Source organism: Syngnathus scovelli, chromosome 2 (assembly GCF_024217435.2).
Source record: "Syngnathus scovelli strain Florida chromosome 2, RoL_Ssco_1.2, whole genome shotgun sequence".
Lineage (NCBI taxonomy): Eukaryota > Metazoa > Chordata > Actinopteri > Syngnathiformes > Syngnathidae > Syngnathus > Syngnathus scovelli.
In genome coordinates, this window is record NC_090848.1 from 13,042,172 (window position 1) to 13,063,314 (window position 21,143).

The 21,143-nt window shown below is 43.3% G+C and overlaps 1 protein-coding gene across 6 annotated transcripts in view; it reads right to left on the bottom strand.

Moving 5' to 3' along the window:
* myt1b (myelin transcription factor 1b) overlaps positions 1–21,143 on the bottom strand; it is a 68,275-nt gene that overhangs the window by 14,587 nt on the left and 32,545 nt on the right. For 3 of the 6 annotated variants that reach the window (XM_049752389.2, XM_049752390.1, XM_049752387.2), the window contains exons 4-9: positions 9,457–9,563; positions 5,751–5,805; positions 4,552–4,582; positions 3,621–3,683; positions 2,499–2,860; positions 1,136–2,182 (exon numbers count right to left, since the gene is read on the bottom strand). In XM_049752389.2, the coding sequence (XP_049608346.1) occupies positions 1,136–2,182; positions 2,499–2,860; positions 3,621–3,683; positions 4,552–4,582; positions 5,751–5,805; positions 9,457–9,563 (1,665 nt within the window). The other 3 variants (XM_049752391.2, XM_049752393.1, XM_049752392.1) reach the window with 3 other exon arrangements.

The window sequence follows — 21,143 nt, forward strand, 5'->3', positions numbered from 1 at the left end:
TGTAATAACACTACTGCTGAGCATGACGAGAGGGCAGCGTGCCAACTGAGATACACGAGGCGCAGACAAGCTACCTGTGCTTGGGCCTAGCCTTGACTTTGCGTCTCACGTGCCACCTAACCCTGCACATGTCTTCGTCTCTCATTGCAGCAGAGCGAGGTTATTGAGCCGAAGCAGGCTTTGGCATTCATCACACAGCGTTGAGTTCAGCGGGGACGTAACACAATGCTAATGGTGTTCTTGAGGAATGGTTCTGACATAGCCAAGCTTGGTGGTATGGTATCACAAATCTTAGTGATCATGTGTACTGTAAAAGTTCAGGATCAAGAATCATAGAAGAAGTCAGCCAAAATCTCAGAAGGTACTTTGACGTGCAAGAACAACTTCTAGTATATCGCATGTGGATTGTCACATCATGTTTTACAGGCACTCATGTCTCAGTATTACGTACTATGTACTGTACATGGATAGTGCATGAGTGTGACGCCCGGGAGCGTTATGTCTGGGAATATATGGCTGACTAATGAGGATTAATTTTAACTGTTAAGCGGTCAGTCAATAAAGCTCAGCTAGGCACTGGTTAGTGTAGTGCTCGCTAGGATGAGGCTAATGCAACACAATGAGATTTATTTGGGACGGGACCTTTCCATTGGATGATGCACTGCTGTGTCAAAACGCTAGTTTATACACAAAATATGAGGCATTTACAATATACCGTTATGATGAAATGACAAGGTGCTACAGTACCTTCAACTTTACAACTACCACACAGAAAACATTTTAAAGTGTGGGGGGCGGTCTCCGATTATCCACAACACAACACAGATGTGCTTCCGCCATGTGTGGACGCCAATGCATGACTAGTGTGTCACTTTTTAAGCAAATGAAAGGATCTGCTTGGCGGTTGTGACTCCCACGCCTACCGCGGCGCAGCCTTCCCTCTCAGCTCCTTGCCCCGGTAATTGTGTATTACTTTGTATTACTCGATACACAACAATAAAAACAACAACTGTAGGCTGTCTGTTCACAATGCATTCATGCAAATATTAAAAACAAGATCATTCAGGTTCGATCGCAATCACATACAGTACAACCTACTGATGAGTCCCTGCTTGTTTTGTGCACTCTGTCCTACCTTTGAAGTAGCTCTTTCGGATGACCTCAAGGTGCTTGGGCCGATCTTCCATGGTGAAGTATCTGTGGTGCTGTATATCGGCCACACCCAGCAGCTCCCTGGGCCCAGCCGGCTTCACCTGCTCTGCTTTGAGGGCGATGGCCTGCTCGATGAGGCCCAGGTTCCCTCGGGTCATGTCAAACATCTCGGACTCATCTGTGACGGTGGAGCGCTGGGAGAGGCTGTCGTCGTCGTCGTGTTCATCGTCACCGTCCACGTCGTCAAAGTCTTTCTCGTCCGACTTGTCAGAATGGACCTCGATAATGTCGGGCGAGACAGAGGGTGAGACTTTGTGGATTTGAAAGTTTTCACCTCTGGGATTTGGTGAGTAGTTCTCAAGCGGACTGGCCATGTGGGAGATGTAGCTTAGAGGAAGGCAGGCCTTGTAGTTATCAAGTATTTTGTGAGAGTCATAGTTGTCGAGTGGACTGGTCCTCGTCACACTGTAGTTTTCATGTGTGTTGTAGTCCTCCAGAGGACTAACCCTGTGGTCTTCAGTCTTGATATGTGGTCCCTGAGCTGCTGTGGTGCTGGTGATGGTGCGGACAGCAGTTGGCACATTAGGGTTCACCTCCTCATCTTTCTCCTCCTCTTCTGGTGTGTTCTTCTTCTGTTGTGCTGTCTCTGCTGTCTCCTCCTCTGCATCTACTGCCGACTGACGGTGGACCTCCTTGGCGAGAGTTCCACGCTGGCCTCGGTCATCCACCGATTCCTCCTCTGCCCCTTCCGTCTCCTCTTGCATGCCTTGACCTCTGTCTACTACGCCTTCCTCTGCCTCAGCCATTTCTCCATTCTGCTCCTCGTTGACTTTTTCAACCGCTACTGTGATATTCCCCTCAGTCTCCATAGCAACAGGCTGCTGGGCAGCCACAGTTGGAGCATCGCTGTCGTTACCCGTAGCAGGGACTCGTCCGAGGTGCAGGAGAGAGTTGGCCACTTCTTCAGCAATGTGAGAAGGAGATTGACACTCGGGTGTCATAGGAGGCTCAATGATGACACACTCTTCTTCTGTGAAAACAAACGTGCATGTGAAATATAGTTTCATTTAATATGATAAGCATAAATGTTGTCAATGTGCCACTACTGGTGAATGGAAGCTTTTACAGAGGACTAAAGGGGGGTGGGGGGGGGGGGGGGGTATACTTCTGAAAAGGGCATAGTGATGCTTCAAAAAGGAATGTCCGACGTGACAAATATTATAACCATTTCAGTTCTTTTTTTTTTATTATCATCATTAGGGTTGCATGGGAGCTCAGAGTGGAGGCAGCGTAACCCTGGTTAGAGCATGATTTTGACAAAAGTGTAAATGTAAGCGCAAACTAACCTAAGTCCATTTGGTTTGCCGCTTCTTCTCGCTCCTCTTCCTCCTGTTGTCGACTCGGTGTCTCCATACCCTGTCCGTTGGTCTGTTCGTGCGTTAGGTCTTCCCCAATCTTCTTTTCCTCTGCGGCGTCATCCGTGTCACCCTCATCCTCCTTGCTCTCGCTTCTGTTGTCGCCATCCCTCTCGCTGTCTCCTTCAGCTTCACTGCTGGCATCACTTTCTGCGCTGAAGCCCTCGTCCAGGGCCAGTTTCAGGGGGTGGGACTTCCTCTTGGATGCCGGCCGCTCCGCTTCCTGTTCCTGCTCCTGCTCTGCCTCGGTCTCCTCAACCCGCCGCTTTCTGGCTATGGGGCATCCCAGAATGCTGACAGGACAAACAAAAGCAAAGCCAGAAGACAATTGCGTATAATTGAAGATGTGCTGGAGAATGGACACGTAGGAAGCCTGAGGAGGGCGCCGTGCTCACTGGCTATCAGATATATATGGCAACCAATCTCAGCCAATTGACTGAAACGTTTAATGAACAACTTATGGAGAGAGCAGCGGGGGAGGCAACGGAGGGTGAAATCCAATAACCCCCCCCCCCCTCCCCTTATTCTCACCTGGGAGACGACGGGTGAGATTGAAGGAGGATCTATAAACAACGTGCATTTGAAATTGCCTGCTGAATGACTACACATGTAAACAGATAGCTAATGTTGGCGACACAATAAAGAGGAGTCACAAGCCAGTGAGCTGCCGGCTCTCTGCGGCTCTCTTGAGACTGAGCGTCACACATGAAGAGGATCGCAGCTGGATGGAACCTGAAGAAATCACTTTCACACCTGCTGGAGACTTTGTGCTCTTTTTCACTCTAATTTATTCCATATAAGCGACTTCAGAAGCTAGGTGTCGTACTCAAATAACACCGGTCAACAAATTTTTACCATTTTTTTTTTCTTAATGAATTTTGTGTCCTGATTCTAGAGATGCTCTTGTTTTTATCTCGCACATCTGGTTTGGTGATGTCATCTTAAAAAAAAAAAAAACTTCTCCCGAGAAAGCAAAATGGGATGGATCAGCGATGATACAGGACAGACAAACAGACAAAGAAGGACAGACAGAGTTTCTGTTATCTGCCCTACCTTCTGTGTCGTGAGTATCTCCCACTGATATGGCCCGAGCCATTGCATCCAGGGGTGGGGCAGCTGGATGGGATGGATGGAGGGCAAACATGTTTAAAACATGGTGCATTGTAGTCATCAAGCAAAAAAAGAATGAAAGGAAACTCCCCATTTTTAAAAAACAAAACAAAGGTATGCAAAGCAAGCACACACGCCACAGAGAAGCACATGCACAAAGAATTGTTCGCTGATATATATCCACTTGATGCATGAATGCAGGTGGCATCAAGCAGGGAGAACATAATATTGTGTGTCGTACATCAAGCCTGGCCTATATCCTGTTACCAGGAGCGATAATGATCACCCAAGACCTGCTGTAATTTCCCTTGCTCTGCGCTCCCCATCATCACTATCATCACGCAACCACCCTCCTATCTCTACCCCCCCACCTCTGATTCAGGTTGCTATGACCCCTCAGGATGGCTCATTTCAATTCTCATTAACGTATCACACCTATTCGCCTTTATTACTCCAGTTATCCTTATTATTAATTTCACATGTTGAAGAAAAAAAACAGCTTTTGCATTTATAATGAGGCCCGAGTGCTTTCTTGTTGGCATTCCGAGCACAGAGCAACGTTTGGGGTGAACAAGATATGTAGATGGAAAGAAGAGGTGGAAGGACATGGAGCTGTATGAGTGGTGGGCCGCTAGAGGAGCAGTTTCCCAGCTCCTTTTTGTTGAGACATTGGATTTAATATTTGTTCATAGTAGGAAATAGCAAAAGTGTTGAAAACCAATAGCCAGTTTGAGGCACTGAGCAAACGTTGACAAGTACGAACTAAAAAAAATAAAACTGTACTAATATAGAGATTCACTTCACCAAAGAAGCAGTTAGTCTCTATACACATAAAACAACTTTGGGAAAAATGAATATGAAGATGTTTTCTTACCTCAGCTCTTGTCCTGCATGCTCAATAGGAACTGAAAGAATGGGACAGGGGGGGGGGGGGGGGGGGGGGGCGACAATCATGACCTAGTGTTCCAAAAATTAGTGCAGCTAAAAGAAATTCAGATCAATAAATAACAAATGCACATGAATCCCATGAGGCTTCCACATGAGGCTTCTACACTTCTGAGGGAAGCACCGACACACTCTTCACTTCACACACATACTGTGTCTGACATAGGCGAGCATAAAAACAAACACTTAGTACTACAAACAAACAGGGGGGAATAAAACACGAGTGTGACAATCCTATGCAGACATCAGCAATACACGAATGGAGTCTTGCAATTTTGGTGGAAGTTAAATTCAGAGCAGAATAACAATAACAATTTTAAAAAAACTGTTTTCAGGGTCACCTTTAAGTAATTGCCCTGAAAAGACAAATCAAAAAGTGCTGCCCATCAGCACACATGGCTGTCGCCATCGATTGGGAGTTTAGCAACAGAATGAGTTTGGAGAAATATTCTATTTTCATTTGGTGACAATGAGAAAACAATACAACCCTGGAGATTTGAGCCAGGGCTCCAATATCTCATGCATTAATCACATGTCAAAAATACCCCACATACTGTATGTATCAATTTACACAGAGACACACTAAGTGTGACATGTGTGTCTGCGTGTGTATGAAGCCTCTGAGTTTCTCCTTCTTTCATCATTCAGTAGCGATGAATCTCAACTGCAGCTCAGCCACGGTGCTTGTAAACATCTAAAAGCAGTAAACCTTTCTCGTTACTCTCGGCAAAAATGCAATTAAGTGCATTCGATACGGAACTATACTGCAACCCAGATAAAGACTTCTTTATTTGGTCTGTACGAACTCAAAACAAATCTGTGCTCTGCTGATACAGTATGTGTGGTGGATGTGATGGTCCCAGGCATCTGCAAGAGGAGGTTTGCTAGCAGCACCTCTCCTGAGCTGAATTAAGTCAGCAGTGTTCACTCCCACAACGGCGCAAACGCCCCTTTCTACCATCTACAAACATACCAAAAGAAAAAAAAACTCCAACCATGTGATTAAGCTAGACTTGAGCTAGCAAGGAAAATAGGGTTCTTTGTGTTTTTTCCTTCATGCTAATTTTTACACTTACCCATATCTGTAAATTTTACACTGTTAAAAACAACAAGAGAAATGATGCTCACCTCTGATTCCCTTGGACCGAGTGCGAGTTCGCTTGTCGTCACTTTCTACACTCATCTGAAAGAGAGGGAGGGAGCGAGAGAACAAGAATAAATTATTTCTCAATAAATATTACAGAAATAATGACAGAAGTAATAATTTTGGTAAATCGTAGTGGGGAACTGGGAGGGGGGGCTGCTTATGGGGGAGCTGCGGATGTATGAGTAGAGAGACAAGTGTGGGTTTTTGGAGTGGGTGCACTAGCTAATTTAAAAAATCCCTCCCTTTCCACACCCTCCATTATGACTACGTGTAATTTCCAATGGTGAACAAGATTGTGCATGAATTACATGGGAGACAAAATACCCTGGCAGGCTGCACATTAGTGAGAGGACGCAATCATAACTTTGAATGTCACAATAATGAGGCAAACATCACACAGCCTTGAAAAAGCTGCACTTCTATGACGCAAATATTGTGTGTGCGTGCGTGTGTAGGAAACCCTGAGCATTGCTTAGTCCTAGCTCGGCTTTTAAGCCACAAAAGAGCAGGTGTTAACCCGGCTCCATCACACACACATACGCACGCGCACACGCACACACACACACACACACACACACACACATTGACAAAGGTCCACACCTCCTTAGTACTGCACTCTAAAGCTATCAGATGCTTTTTAGTCACAATGGAGCTTTTAGCTTTGATTACTTGAATTTATTTTATCACAGGTTTCCCCCTTCCCTTTTCTCTCCTTCTTGCTATCTCCTCTAAAGCTCCCCGCACAGCACACCCTAAGCCCCTCCTTGCCCGGCCACTTAACTGCTTTGTGTTCGCTCGATCATCAAGCTGGCATCAACGCAGTAGGATTCGAACACAAGGCCCTGTTTCTCCTCGTGGTTTTGCCCCTTTTCCCCTCTCTGTTTTTTGGCAAAGACCCTTTCCTGCTCATAGACTACTTATGAAAAGAAGGCGAGAAAGAGGGATGAGAAGAAGATGAAGCATGCTGTTGTTGTTCATAAGGGCCCCCGTCCCCCAGCTCCATTCATGAGCCTTTAGTGTCAGGCCGGAGGTACAGGTGCAGACAGAAAAAGAAGTCCCTCCCTTCCTGTGTGCGGCCCGCCACCGATCAGGTGCTGTTCAGTGCTGAAGTTGTGCAACAAGCCGCAGCTTTGTACCCTGCCTGGAGAAAGTAGTCGCCTCTGAGTGGATGATAAGAGTGCATCATGGAGTGTCTCCATGAATGTGCAATTGTGCGTGTGCTGCCTCGCACAAATGGGCGAGGTCGGTGTATGCACCCAATCAATTTGCCGGCCTTGGTAATGGAGTTTAAAAGCAGATGAATTGAACAGTATATGGACCAGAGCAAAGTAGGTGGACGGGTATAGATGTAAACAATTCTATTGATTTAATTAAATGAGTGTATCAGAAGGTCTTTGTCTGAACATGTGTGTTTTTCAATTGCACACGCGTGTAAGTAAATTGAGAAAAATTGTCATCTATTTTTCCACCCCCCCCCACCCACTTTTCTCCTGCTCATACTGATCAGTCATCAGTAAAGGGCGCAAACCGCTTTCATGTTTGCGTAACCATAGCTACGCACATTTAAATTGGTAAGCGCATCCGAGTTCTTCTCTTCTTCCTGTCCCTTTTCTCAATTCCAACTCATTAAATTTGTATGTGCACAAAGTCACAGAGAGTGGATCTAAATGCAACAAGGCGGCCCTTCACCTGATTTTCATAATCGCTTTGAAAGGGGCCGCTTCTAATGTATGTTCAAACTTGTCCTTTCTTTTTACCTTGTTGTCTCTAAAGCACGACCCCTCAGACTTTGTGCGCGGAATTATCCAAATCTCATGCATAAAAAGAGAGTAGGAGCGGAATAAGGAGAGAAGATTGAGTCCGAGCGTAAAATATGTGACACCCGCAGCATGAACTGTACTGACTTCAACAACTGTGAAATGTAATGTGGAATGGTGGCGGAGGATGAAGAATAAAAGTACAAGGTGGAATTCGCAGCTTAGCCCTCCAGGCTGTGTTGTACATTCTCAATTACTTTTTTTTTTGTGTGTGATGCTTTTGGTGTAGGGGAGGCTTTGCTCGACACTGTGACAGCTCTATGTAAATGTTTCGCTGAGGGCAATGACTTCAGAGAGAAGGTCACCCTTCGTCTCTTGGCTCAAATTAATGACGCTTTCATTCATTTTTAGGTTTACAAGAGGGGGGGGGGGTGCAAGGAGTTACGACAACTGATGACTGGAGACTGACATCACCAAGAATGACTTGCGGGCACCAGCTGCCAGTTAGAGAGGTGCTTCACACTTCTCGCGGCTGGGCTGACCACGTCGGGTGGCCTCCATGTTGAATTGGTACATGGTAAGCCCCTTTATGGTTTTTCACTGTCGTAATTCACACGGGACAGAGCAGGAGAGCGGCAGGAGGAGGGTTGAGCACGTCTTGCTCTCGTCATAGACCTCCACTAAGTCCAAACTAGTCGCCCTTAATTACCCAAGGAGCCATATTACTAACCTAAGTGGGGTCTCCTAATGAGCCACATATCCATAATTATGAGGCACTAAGTGATTTCTCACATCCTAATCATGGAAAGTGAAACGAAATGCAGGAATGAATACGGTTTATATTTCTGTAATTACAAAAAGGGGCAGGGAATGTGTCATACCGAAAATTAATACAACACGTTTGTATTCATCCGTTTATGTGAGACATTAAGTTGGTAGAAGCAAAAAAATATATATTTTCAGTTTGGAGTTTGGTGATTTTTTTTTTTTTGGATAAATCTGATGGGGTCTAAGATTTAACCACACCTTCTTCACTTTAGTTCTAATAAGACAGTTCTGTGACAGGCGCCATGAAGACTCTTATCATCCATAAGAGTAATGAGTTTCAACTCTCTCCCTTTCTCCTGAGCCCCCCCACCCCAAGCAGCAGAAATCAAACCAAATCAATAAACGTCATCTTCTTGGGTGAACCTAAGCCATTGGGGGGGATGAAACTACTTTTACTGGGCCCATGGGGGAAAAGGCCTAGTCCCCCTTCGCCTCCTCCTCCCTGTCCTTACTACCCCCCACTCATCTCTCTTTCATTCTCCCCCCTCAGCCCCTCCATCTCTTTGTTGTGTGTCGCCCTGCCCTTCGTTGTGATGCACTGGGTGAGAAAATAAAAAGAGAGCAGCTGTTTTCTGCATGATGAAATAACCTCAAAACCATCACAAGTTAGGAGCACAGTAAAGTTAGGTCGGGAGCTATGGAGGGAATTTTCGTTTCTGCTGATATCAAGTATGAGGAGCTCAAGGCCATCCTTTTGAGTCCTTTTTTTCCATTGTGTTTCAGTATAATAATTTAAAAAAACGCTGTAGCTAGAAGTTAACTCAGCAGAGGCAAAGCGCTGAGCTTAACTAAACTGAGCTAAGCTGAATCGCGAGAGCTGAGGATATTTGATGTGCTGTTTGATTATGTTTTCCACCTGCCATCATCTGACCCCCCCCCCCCCCCCTCCCCTCCACACACACACACACACACACACACGCACACAACCTCTCCTTTCTTGATATCCCTGCTGAGTTAGGAAATGCCCAGGAAGCAGAATGAAGTGGTTTGGTGGAGTGTGCAGGCAACTCTGAGTGGTGGTGGGTGTGGTGTGTGTCAAGGGGGGAAGTTGTGGGCGGGGGGGCGGGGGAGGGGGGGGATGCTGCAGGGCCTTGTCACTCACCATGATTGGTCGACGGCTCTGCAGTCTCAGGGAGGCCTGACAGCGGCTGCTGGTCCTCTCGCCTCGCGTCCACCGCTGGTTCACCAGCTCGCCACGAAACTCATTTTCTAGAGTGAGGACGAGACGAAAGAAGGAGGTTGAGATGGAAAAACAAGATATTTGACATGATCCATACCAGTGGGCTGGTTTGAGGAGGGGTGTCGTTGTACAGGCTTAAGGGGGTGGGGCGATGCTACTCAAGCTTGCTTTATGTCCGAGGAACAACACACACACACACACACACACACAGTTAAGTGCCCCAGCTGGGGTCTCTGTCAGTCTACTAATAGAATTTGTGCATTTTGATGCAGCTTTTCAGTGCACATGTATAAGAGAAAGGGGGAGGGGGGGTGCAAGAGATGAATGGTCAGTAAATAATGAATCATGCATAAATCTTTTTTTTCCTCCCCTTTTTTCATTAGGTAATAGCTCTTCACTTCATTGCCCCGACCAACCAAGAGAAACTTCAAGTCCTTTCGAAATTCACCACTAGAGTCTTCTTATTGTAACGTGTGTCTTGTTGATTAATTTGCAACGGTGAGGTAAGGTAAAACCAGATTTGATGAATAAAGAAGCACTCTCAACTAGTATGCTACAAATCACTTTGGGCATGAGCAGTTAATTTCTTTTTAATGGCCTGCCAGCGAACTACAGATGAAAACTAACTTTGTAGCTATAATCCGTCATATTTACCTTTGTTTTTATATTGACCTTCATTCATGTCCATTGTCTGTATTCAAACAAATAAATAAATATTTTTAGGGGGCTACAAAAGTGATTTAAGTTAGAACAACCTTTAAAAATAAACAAATTGAATTTATGGCAACAACAAAGCCAGTAAGTTATTTCTTTGCTGTGAAATGCAGAAAAGCAAAACTTCAAATACTTAACTGAATTGCTTAACTTAAAAAGTTGTTGCTACACCTGACTTATTTTTTTGACCGTGTTACTGTCACTTATCGCCCTGTACATGAAGCCGTAGTCCACAGAAAGTGCAAACCAAAAACAAAGACGAGAAGAACTGAGAGGTCCTGACCCCGCCCCTCCCTCCTGTGCTCTCATCCCGACTTTGTCCATTACATGCAAAACTCACCAACGCCCAGCCAGCACTCCACAAAATGCTTGTTTATCAACTTTTGCCCCCCCTCCCCTTGACACAAAAGTGATGACAACAGCAATACTGCTGGTTGGCATCTCTGTCTCAGCTGTCTGCACACGAACATCCATGAAAACGCTTCAGTCTCCCTTAGGATCCCCCCCTGCACTTCTTTTAAAGTAAAGTGAAATGAGCATCTGTCCCGTATTGTTAAATGGGAGGCCGAGGAGCTGAGAGTGCTTCCCAAAAGCAAAGCGTATAACAGCATTTTAGGGCACTTTATTTTTTGCCTCAGGTGGAAGTTGCGCTTCTCCGAGTTGAGTGCTGAGCAAATGTTCCTTCTACTGTTAAGCTCTTGAGCTCGCTCGATCAAATTCCACATTTAATCCTAAAAATGCAGATAAATTGGCTTTTCTATACTTTCATCTGAGGTGTATATAGTACATATAGATATATATATTTAACACACACCTTCTTTGATGCTATCCTGCTTCTTTGCACCTTAAAGACTCGCAGCTCATTATTTCACAGTAAAAGTTGGAGGTGCATGAGACAATTAGTCGTTCGCTGGGGTTGTCTTGTTTAATCAGAAGGATGTGGGAGGACGTGAGGGACGCTTCGATGCACAGTGAATGAATGGATTGAAACAAATCTAATCCTATACAGAAAAGATGCTTTATCTTAAAGCTTGTCATTCTTTTCATTCCCCTTTTACAAATATATCCACTCATAAGAGTTAATCTGGTGCAACTTCATAATCGAATGAAATCCAACTCAAAAGATGCGTCAAATATTTTTAATCATGATAATAATGCTCAGTATTGATTTGAGTGTTCTAGTTTGTTTTAAGTCATGATGAGGCAAAATATTAGAAACAGGTGCAACAACAATAATGAAAAATAATTGAAAATCAAAGTCAATCAAAACTGGGCATTATTATCGTTGAAAATGTAGAGTTTTGTTTTAATTTATTTCCTCAACACAAAGTTTATGCTCGGGTAGTACTTAGTGTATTGGGACAATGGAGCAAAGAGCCCTAAATCTAGTTAGATTAAATACCCGAATGGTCTGACTGTAACAGTATTAAGTGTACATACTGGGCCAAGCCAGCTGTACACTCCTGCTCCCGTAAAGAAGGATTTAGTCACAATACAATGTGATTAGAAGGTCGACCAAGCAGAGAGGGAATCACAAATCAAAAGTTGTGGTTGAGGAAAGGTTAAAAAAAAAAAAAAAAGCACAGGAAAAAAGAGAGCCACGTGAATAATTTTGTGATTTTTAAGGTCCTCACTGCGAGTTGGAGGTTAAATTTTGTCGACAGAGAGCAGTTAAAAGGCTGGTATCCGGAAAGATGCCTGCAGGTCCCGGCAGTTACGGGACAGAAAGTGATGGAGGAGAGCAAAGAAGCAGCTTTTGGGGAAGCTTCCCCCGAGGGCCACCACGACCTCAGCATCTCAGGAACAACCAATGTCTTGCTGCTGCTTATCAAATAAAACAGCGGCAGTGCACAGCACAGATTTTTGTCACAAGATTGTATGTTTTGCATTTTTTCTAATCAAATTTCCTTTTGCTTCCCCCCCCCCTTTCCAAGACAGAGCATGAAATTCATTATTTCCCAGCCTGTCGTTGGAAATGCCTGCTCTCCATTGAAAGCCTGCAGGACCCTGACCTTTGCTTGTATAGCTGAGATTTCTGATAGGCTTTGAATGACGAGGGTGCAATTTGGCCCCAGCTGCTCCTCCAACATGTTTATTACACTCTCTCCTCCGGCACCTGCTGTCCCCGCCACGGGCTATTCAGTTGCTAATAAATGGAAAGGTTTGCCATTAAGGTAACTAAAAGCACAGAGGTGAGCTTGGCCTGAGTTGCATACGAGCGCTATAGTCTCCAGTGACAACATAAGGCACCAATAACCTATTTCTGTAATCCTTTAAAACTAGGCTACATTTGATAGCAAAAAGAAAGCAGCGGAAAACAACAGGAAAATAGTCAAGTCAATTCTAGGGGACCCTGCATGCCTTTTTTACCCTTTTCAACTGAAATGTCAAAAAAAAAAAAAAAACTGATTGCACATTAAAACACTTGCAAAAACTACACTACAAGCCTTGAGTGAACGAATAAAGTTTTCAAATGTGGATACTTGGATGACTTAAGTAAAGCGAGTTCCCTTTACATGCTACCCTGCTATAACCTTGACGAATGCTAAGCCATTCACACTAAATAACAGCAAAATAAATCAAGTATTTCTTCGTAATACAGTCGTGTGTATAGCCAACTACAAAGATACATAGGTTGGAGAATAGTGCGCTTCTTCATCATCATCATCGTCATCATAATCATCCCTCATCTCTTTCCTCCATCTTAGGACGCAGGTGCATTGACAGACCGAGTTCCGCACACACGCATAAACACACACATTACGCAGCCGTGTAAGCAAAGCAAACCAACGAGAAGGAGAAAATTGTGAGTAAAGGGGGGAAAAAAAGACATAAACGCAAGTCCACATCCCGCACCGCAGGCTGAGAATCCGACAACACTCGTTGAAGAAAATAAAAATCACGACAGAATATGGAGCGTGTCTCCCCAACAGAGGTGGTTATTTTCTAATCTGGACTTTTTCGAGGGACAAATGTGCGCATCATTAAAGACGGCTGACATTTGAAAAGAGCATCGCTGGGGTTTTTTTTTTTTTTGTGCTGCAGAGGATCAAATGGCCAACCCCTCCCTCTTTAACACGCTCCATCGTTCCGTCCATCCATCCATCTCTCGCACCGTAATAACCGCAAGCATTTAATATCAAACTCCGCACATCAGATCGCACACTTTGCAGTTTGAACGACACAAAAACGGCTAATATACAAATATGGGTAGCATACTATATTCGGTTTTTTTATATTTTGTTTTGTTTTTGCGGTGATGTGGCGTATAGTAATCGGATGCACTATTCGTGGAAAATGTAAAAGGTGAAGCTAGAGGACAGAGAGGAGCAAACACCTCAAGTGCAGGACACCGTTCGTTAGAAGAGCATTAGTGGAGGACAAGTACTATCGTGAAAACGCACACACACGCACTTAAACAGTGACACACAGACACACAAACCACGCTGCCGAAGTATCCACTACAAGTAGAAAGATGCGCCATAGTTGCGATGTGTCCCGCATAGTGTTATTAAAAGACGCCTATAGTTCCCGTTGCACAATTCAAATGTGGGAAAGTTTGAATTCTTTAGCGTGAGGGAAAAAAATCGGCGAATGGCTGACTAATTAATTCATTAAGTCCGCCAAAGTATACGCGAAATAAAAACAGCAAGGCAGTTCGTTACCTGGAATCAATAATATCGCGTCGCTTCCTCCTCTGTGTTTTAACAGCTGTAGAAGTTGGCTTGAAGCGACAACAATAAAATCCGAGTGATAGTTTTAAAAAAGATTTTTTTTTTTTTTTTGTATCCCGGTCCAAAGGTCCAGATGTGGTAAGTAATGAGGAGAGGAAGCGAGCGGCCTCGGTCACACGCAGCACCGGCGCACGGCTCCGGATCGAGGCGTGAGGGATGTTACTTGTTTGTAAGCAAAAACATGGCTTCATTTGCCTTTGTCAGCGAGAAAAAAAAAACAACCCAATATTGACTTACCTTTCCCTCATGAGCCATTGTATCCCCTCCTCCCCTCCATCAGCCCCATTCTCCTCCCTCCGCCCTTTGCCATGACATCACGGAAGCTGTAGTAAAACCTCGAGCATCACATGGGCAGGGCTTGAGGACCCCCCCCCCCCCCTTACCACCACCACCACCATCAACACACACACGCACACACACACACACACACACCCCTTACGACGCACTCTCTGGTACTTGAACACGCCCCCTCTCGCTGACTTTCTCCCCCCACTCACAGGCATCATCTGAGTCAATAAAGCTGACTATTTCAAACTAGGTAAATTGCATTTGAACCTTATGCACATATTGAAATGGACAAAAAGCGTATCATCATCATAAAGGACATTAGTCAGAGCAAGCATGTCAGAGATAGACAAACCACTTAACTATGGTGCTGTGGCCATGTTTGAAACCCTGAAACCTTGAAAGTGGTACGGTCCAATATTTCATTCAAGCGATATTTGTTTTCCTTCTAGGATTCAGCAGTGATGGAGTTCTTATAAGCGAGCATTGCAAAGACATTCCTAACTCTCCTAATAATAACGTCGCAGGCTCATGGATGAGTTTTTAAGTCATCGTGCAGTGAGATCACTGTCACAGATTTGCTGATAGTCTCACCAGGTAAAATGCCACCTTCAAGCAGCAAAAGAGCCTCTTAATGGTGTTACTTGGAGTCACTCCCAAATGTTGTTGTGGGTTTTTTCTTCTTTGCTTTGCTGTTTTGAAACCATTAGTGGAAATGACAACCATTCATTACAAGCCATTTGAGAATAGTCCCCACAAATGCCATTCTTTATCTGCCGTCTCCACGCCACGCACGCAGGGAATATTCAAAAAGCTCAACCTTCAGCTTTCAGAAATTCTATTAAATTCTTATCTCCTTGCAGCAGGCTCTTTTTGTGCAATCCCATTGTTATGCATTGGAGCTGAAATCAATCACCGGGCGTGCACGGCGCATCAGTATGATTTCAGACTCTGGCTGCCTGCGTAGGAGAGGGGACTCACACAACAGGGGCGACAATCGAATAAACAAGTCGGGTGGGGATGATGGGGGGGGGTTATGAAATATCCTGGGCCTTGATCCAGCTGAGCAGAACAAGGGAGGAGGCCATGTGCCAAGTTAGGTCTGGCGAGCAAGTGACTAAGTCAGGACTGCACAGACATAAAAGAGATGCCAACTTAGGCCTGTGGAGAGCTCCAAAGAGTTTTTGCATGTGAGGATCAGTACCTTGGACAGCTCCCAGAGCGGCGCAATCACTTACACAAGTTTATTGTGGAGGCGACAAAGGCTTTTGTCTTTCTTCCATTAGGTGTAACAATAGGCTTGATGATCAGATAGAGCATTAATTTCAAAGTATAGTACATCATTGTTTCATGTTATTTCATGATAGGCTGACATCTGAGACAGCGGCTTAACTTTTATTACACTCACTTTAGATTAAAAACTATACTTCATCCTGTTCTGTTACAGAAGTACTGTGTAAAGATAAAGTTTGGTGAGCTCAACATTTGAATGAAAATTTAATAAAATTTTACGTTGGGCACAGAGCAAAATAAGTTTTAAAATAGGTTGTGAAAATTGACTTTCCCATATTTTACCACAAAGAAAGAAGAGTTTATAGAACTTTTGTTTCTTGTATTGTGTTCCGAGCATAACTCAGCGACAACTTGCTTACTTTGTTGTGCTAACTATCATTGTTGCCATACATGACTATTATTTATATTTTAAAGTGGTTTATTGTTTAAAGTTGAAAAAGTACATACATTTGTTTCTAATTAAAGTTAGTGGCGTTCAGAAGTTAATTGTATTACTTCAATGTAGTTATGTGGGTTGAAAAACATCCATCAGAAGTAGGACTTTAAATTAAACTGATATTTTCAGAATATTGTTTTGTTTTAAATAGAATATGATAAAATAAATACATATGGTAAATTAAAAGTATACTTACTGCTATCAGCAAAATACTGTTTACACTTTTGGAAAACGTGACTAAACTTAAAAATGTAGAGAAGGATTAAAATACTGAATTCTTAATTGTGTAGTCCACTGAATGCATTTTTGAATGGTTTAGTAGCAAGTGCAACTTCACCGTAACCTTGCTTTGTGTTAAATAAAAGTCGAGTCACAACATAAGAGTTGTGAGTGCAGATGGCATAGAGGCCTCCTACTACTTTTGAATGAAGTTGTATGGTGGCGATATTGTGCATAAATATTACATGGGCAGCAGCTGACTGAGTAGTAAGGTTGGGACCCGGGAGGCCCCTATGGGCCCTCGACAGATGGAACAAGCCGACAGACTAACGCAACGACCACAGCAGAAAAAAAGTTTCTAATCAGCCTGCAGCTTGGCATTGTCCCCACGGTACCAGAGCCACAAGGTCCCCCAAGGGGATCAACACTCTTTTGTCTGGGCACGTCCTGACTGGCAGACTATTCTGAAGAAAGTTTATTTTGAAAACTGTATGTCTGATATTTTCTTTTGTTGACTCTAAACTTTTTACAGTGGGGTGATGACAAGGAACTGTATATAATTCTCCAGTAACATACGTTCGAACATAAAATAAATAAACAAATAAACCAACAAATAAATAAATAAATAAATAAATAAATAAATAAATAAATAAATGATTTCATGAATAAATAAATAATTTATTTATTCATTTATTTATTTATTTATTTATACAAAAAGTAAAATTGCGTGTTCTATCCACTTAAAAGCCGGCAAATCCACAGCTGCCGTAAAGTTGCCGTTAAATTGGAGGAGTTACTTTGACGCGTGCACACTTAGAGAAGTAATCGCTGCGTAAAGTGAATAAAAGTTATTGATACGAACCTAGAAAAGTGCGACACAGTTTCATCTTCGCGGCCATCCCGTCTGTCCGTTGTGTGTGGTGAGCTTCAAGTGCCGCCGCAAACTTTTTCCTAGTGCGGCACAAACTTGCTCAAAGTTTACTTCAACTTGCCGGGCCGGGGGTTGGGAAGACGCTGATTGACAGCTACGGAGAGCCAATAGCGAGGCGCTATTGCCGGGAGCTGGCCCAAGGCCGAATAACGCCCCCCCCCCCCCCCCCCCCCACCATCATCGTCATCATCCCCCCCCCCCCCCACCCCCCCCCACTCCAAGTCTCAGCTTTCAACAACAATAGCCTGCTCTGCAACAAAGAGCATCTGCTGTGGCCGACAACTTCTCACAGTCGCACTAAGCTCCCTCAGCAATCTGATTTAAAAGCATTCATACGGACACCCGGGACTAACATTTGCTTTTACTTTTAAACATCTGATATATGAGAATTTTATACTTGAAAAAAAAAAGTCTCAAGGACGATTACTTCAGAGAAAAGCTAAGGAAAAAATAAAAAACAGTAAAACAACCAAAATAAAATAAAAAGTTGGATGAACTCAAAGTTTCAAGGCATCAGACTTGGATGCAAATTTAATTTGGACAAGTTAAAACAGTATATTTTAAGTTTCACTAGTGGTGCAAATCTGTTCCCCTATATATTCAACAAAGAAATAAGTTTACAGAACTAATTGTCCCTTCTATTGCCCCCAATTTAAAGTCTATGTAAACAAAACCTAGCAAATTGTTTTGGGGCAAACAACCTGCAAGTGTTACACTTTTGCCATAAATGCCAATCATTTATATTTGAAAGTTCTTCTACTCAAACAAAATAAAAGTTGGATATTTGTGCCGAAGAAAAATAGCCCATTCTTGACTCTAATGATCTATGTCTATAAAGTAATGTAGCGTAATCTCACATTATATGTCCATATTTTATGTCCACATTTTGTCCAGTGTGCTCTACTTTTAAGACCACAAGGATCTACACATATAGCAGATGTACAGCTAATTTGGATAAGTCAGAGGAACATTTTCACTCTAACTCCAGGCCTTTTCACAATGTATATGTGTGTGCTGTGGGGGGGCAGACAGACAGACAGTTCCACCCTCCCAATAGCAGATGGTCGGCCAGATAATGAGCTCTCCCATTGCTTGCTCCCATTATCCTCATCCCTCCAAGATGGAATGGGGGATATAGCACCAAAAACACACAATCTAACACTTCTCTTCGTTGCATTTCATCTCCATTCATTCACTTCAAAAAAAAAGATTGTTTTCCCCTCTTTGTTGAGAAAAGTTGCATTAGACGAAAGCCAAGCAGGTGCATTTGTAATCTGTTGTTTGTTTGGCAATCAGCATCTTTGCTTCTACATCTGAAAGAAATACGTAACTCACGACATGAAGATAAACTGAGCATATCATATAAACTTTTTATATCCATTCAATACAATGCAATAAAGAATTAAAATCATTTTAAGTGTATCCATAATTGTAAAAGTAACTTAAGGAACAAATGAGAGGCTCTTTTTTTTTTTAAGTGAAATAACTTTACAAATGTGGAGTCATCACAACATGAATAACAAAATCAAAACTAAAAGTAAGAATGAACAGGTCATAAAACCAAACTAAATGTTACTTTAAAAAGTTACAAAATACTTTAATTAGTTGCAGGCCTTAGATAAATTGAAAAGTAATAATTATCAAAACTAAATGAGCTAAGATAAACCAAACACACAATAACACACTAAATGAAATTAAACTTAAAAAAAAACAGCTACAAAATGAAACAAAACTAATATATGCGCTGCTTGTCTGTGTTCTGCACTACACACAAATATATAAAGCCATGATCATTCCAATTCCCCTTGAGAGATCATAATTTGTCAAATAAATCCAAAACATTACTCAACTCAACTATATAGTGTGGACAAATATAAAAAAGGAAAAACTGAAAATTGAAATAAACCAAACCCACAGAATTGCATTTATAACACCTTATTGGCATTTAAAAGTAAGAAAAAAGAAAACTGCCGTTATTAATTAACTTCTTACTATATTATCTCATTTGGGGAAGGGGGGGGGCTTATTTTATAGGAAATAAATAAATAAACTGTCCCTGTTAATTAAGCAGGACTGCCAATTTTCACTCATGCCATTGATTTTTTTTTAATGTGTTTAAATATCAGAGGATAGCAGATAGCCTGTAGTATTTTTACTAATGATCACAGCTCCATCATTAGCCTATTAACTTCACTCTTCACCCCGACCCCTCTTCTCCAGCCAAGCACACACGTCCGACAAGTTCGGCCGTTCGCAAACACACCCAAATAAATACACATTTAGCATAGGAACCCCCCCCCCCCCACACACACACACACACACACACATCACCCACTTTATTCTCTTCTCTGTAGAGCCGGCAGCTGAACTCTGACACAGCCTCCAGCTGTCCTGGAGATGGCGATGACAATAAAGTTAAAGCAAATACACACACATACACACTCTAGAGAAGGAAACAAGACCTTGTTGAAAAAAAAAAATGACCTGTGCGAGCTAATTAAGGTTAAGTCTTAGTCCATCTTAATTTCATCCGTGTATGTATTTAATGTTTATTTGACTTGAAAATTCATTCACACACATTCAGCCTCAATGCTGACCTGGCAGTATACAACCGACAAAAAAAAAAAAAAAAAAGCAAATAGGACTATATAGACATACATAATACATTACATCATGTAATCATCACAAGTCTTCCAAAGTATTGTGAACGTCACAAATAGAATCAACTTTCGTCATGATTTTTTTCCCCCAATATTTTTGTTGGCTTTTTGTTAGACACTCGCAAACTCACCCACCCACCCACTCGCTCATGTACAGATGGATATTAAAACATCAGATAGCCCCGCCCCCCCCATGCACTTTCTTTTGACCCCTCCCACTACCCCCAACCTGACTCTCTCCTCCTTTCTAACATCCGTGCAGCCTGATCTTGCCCATATCTGTCAGCTCCCATTAGACACAGGGAATAGATTTGGATTTTTGATTTTCATTTGAACATCCAAGTTAGCATGTTTGCTAGCGGAATCAACTGTGGCGTAAAAATAAGCGCTGCTTCGCATGGCTGCCTTTTAACACAATGAAGGCTCAAAGTGCCTCTGGCTCTTCATTACTCACTGATTAGACTGTGTCACTCTTTGGTGGGAGTTATGAATCCGTAAAAGGCATGTGTGCACACACTCAAAGAGGAAAGGCGGGAGGAAGCCAAGAGACAAAGTTTGGTCTGGATGCCACTAAGGATGAGCGTCATGTCCAGAGACCCACCCTTCCCTGTCATTTTCCCTTCCTGCTTACCCCATCACAGCTTGAGGAGAAGTTTTGGGGTTGTGTGGAGGGGGGGGGCGAGTGGAATGGGGTCAGCTCCGCCAAAAGGCATCATGTAGCCCCAATCCCCTCCATCGTCTGCTCCCCTGCTGTACCTTGATGTCGGGATGGGAGGGGTCTGTACACAAGTCTGTACATTTTTTTGAATGCCAAATCATGGATCTCTTTATCTGTATGGCCACGCCTGGAGCGATGTAGCATCTTCACTAAGTAAGCCCCCTTTCGCATGTTTCCAGCCCACGGGTCCAGACGGGTGTCAGAGCGCCCACCCTCCCGCTGTGACCACATGAGGCCTTGTCACATTGCAAAGTCACAGAGTCAAATTCTTTCCACCATTGAGCTTCATTACACTTTTGCACCCCCTGTCATTGTTGATGCCTTCCAACTTGTGAGCTGTCTTTCTACTTTTCCCTGCACTTGCAGCAGGAGCAGCAGCAGGCTGGGCAAATGTGCACCCATAGCGGTGGTAAATACAGGCAAGCACTTCACAAACAAGGGCTGATTACAATGACAAAGACTGCCACACTTTTGGGAGGAGCTTGGAGCAATTTGGAGGCTGTGGGGGCCACTGAGCGAGTGGCATACTTAATGGGCTTTGTGCGCCAGAAGAAAAGGGTCTGAGCTTTTGGGCCCAGCTGTCACTATGGAAAATATCAGACTGACACAACACCCGATG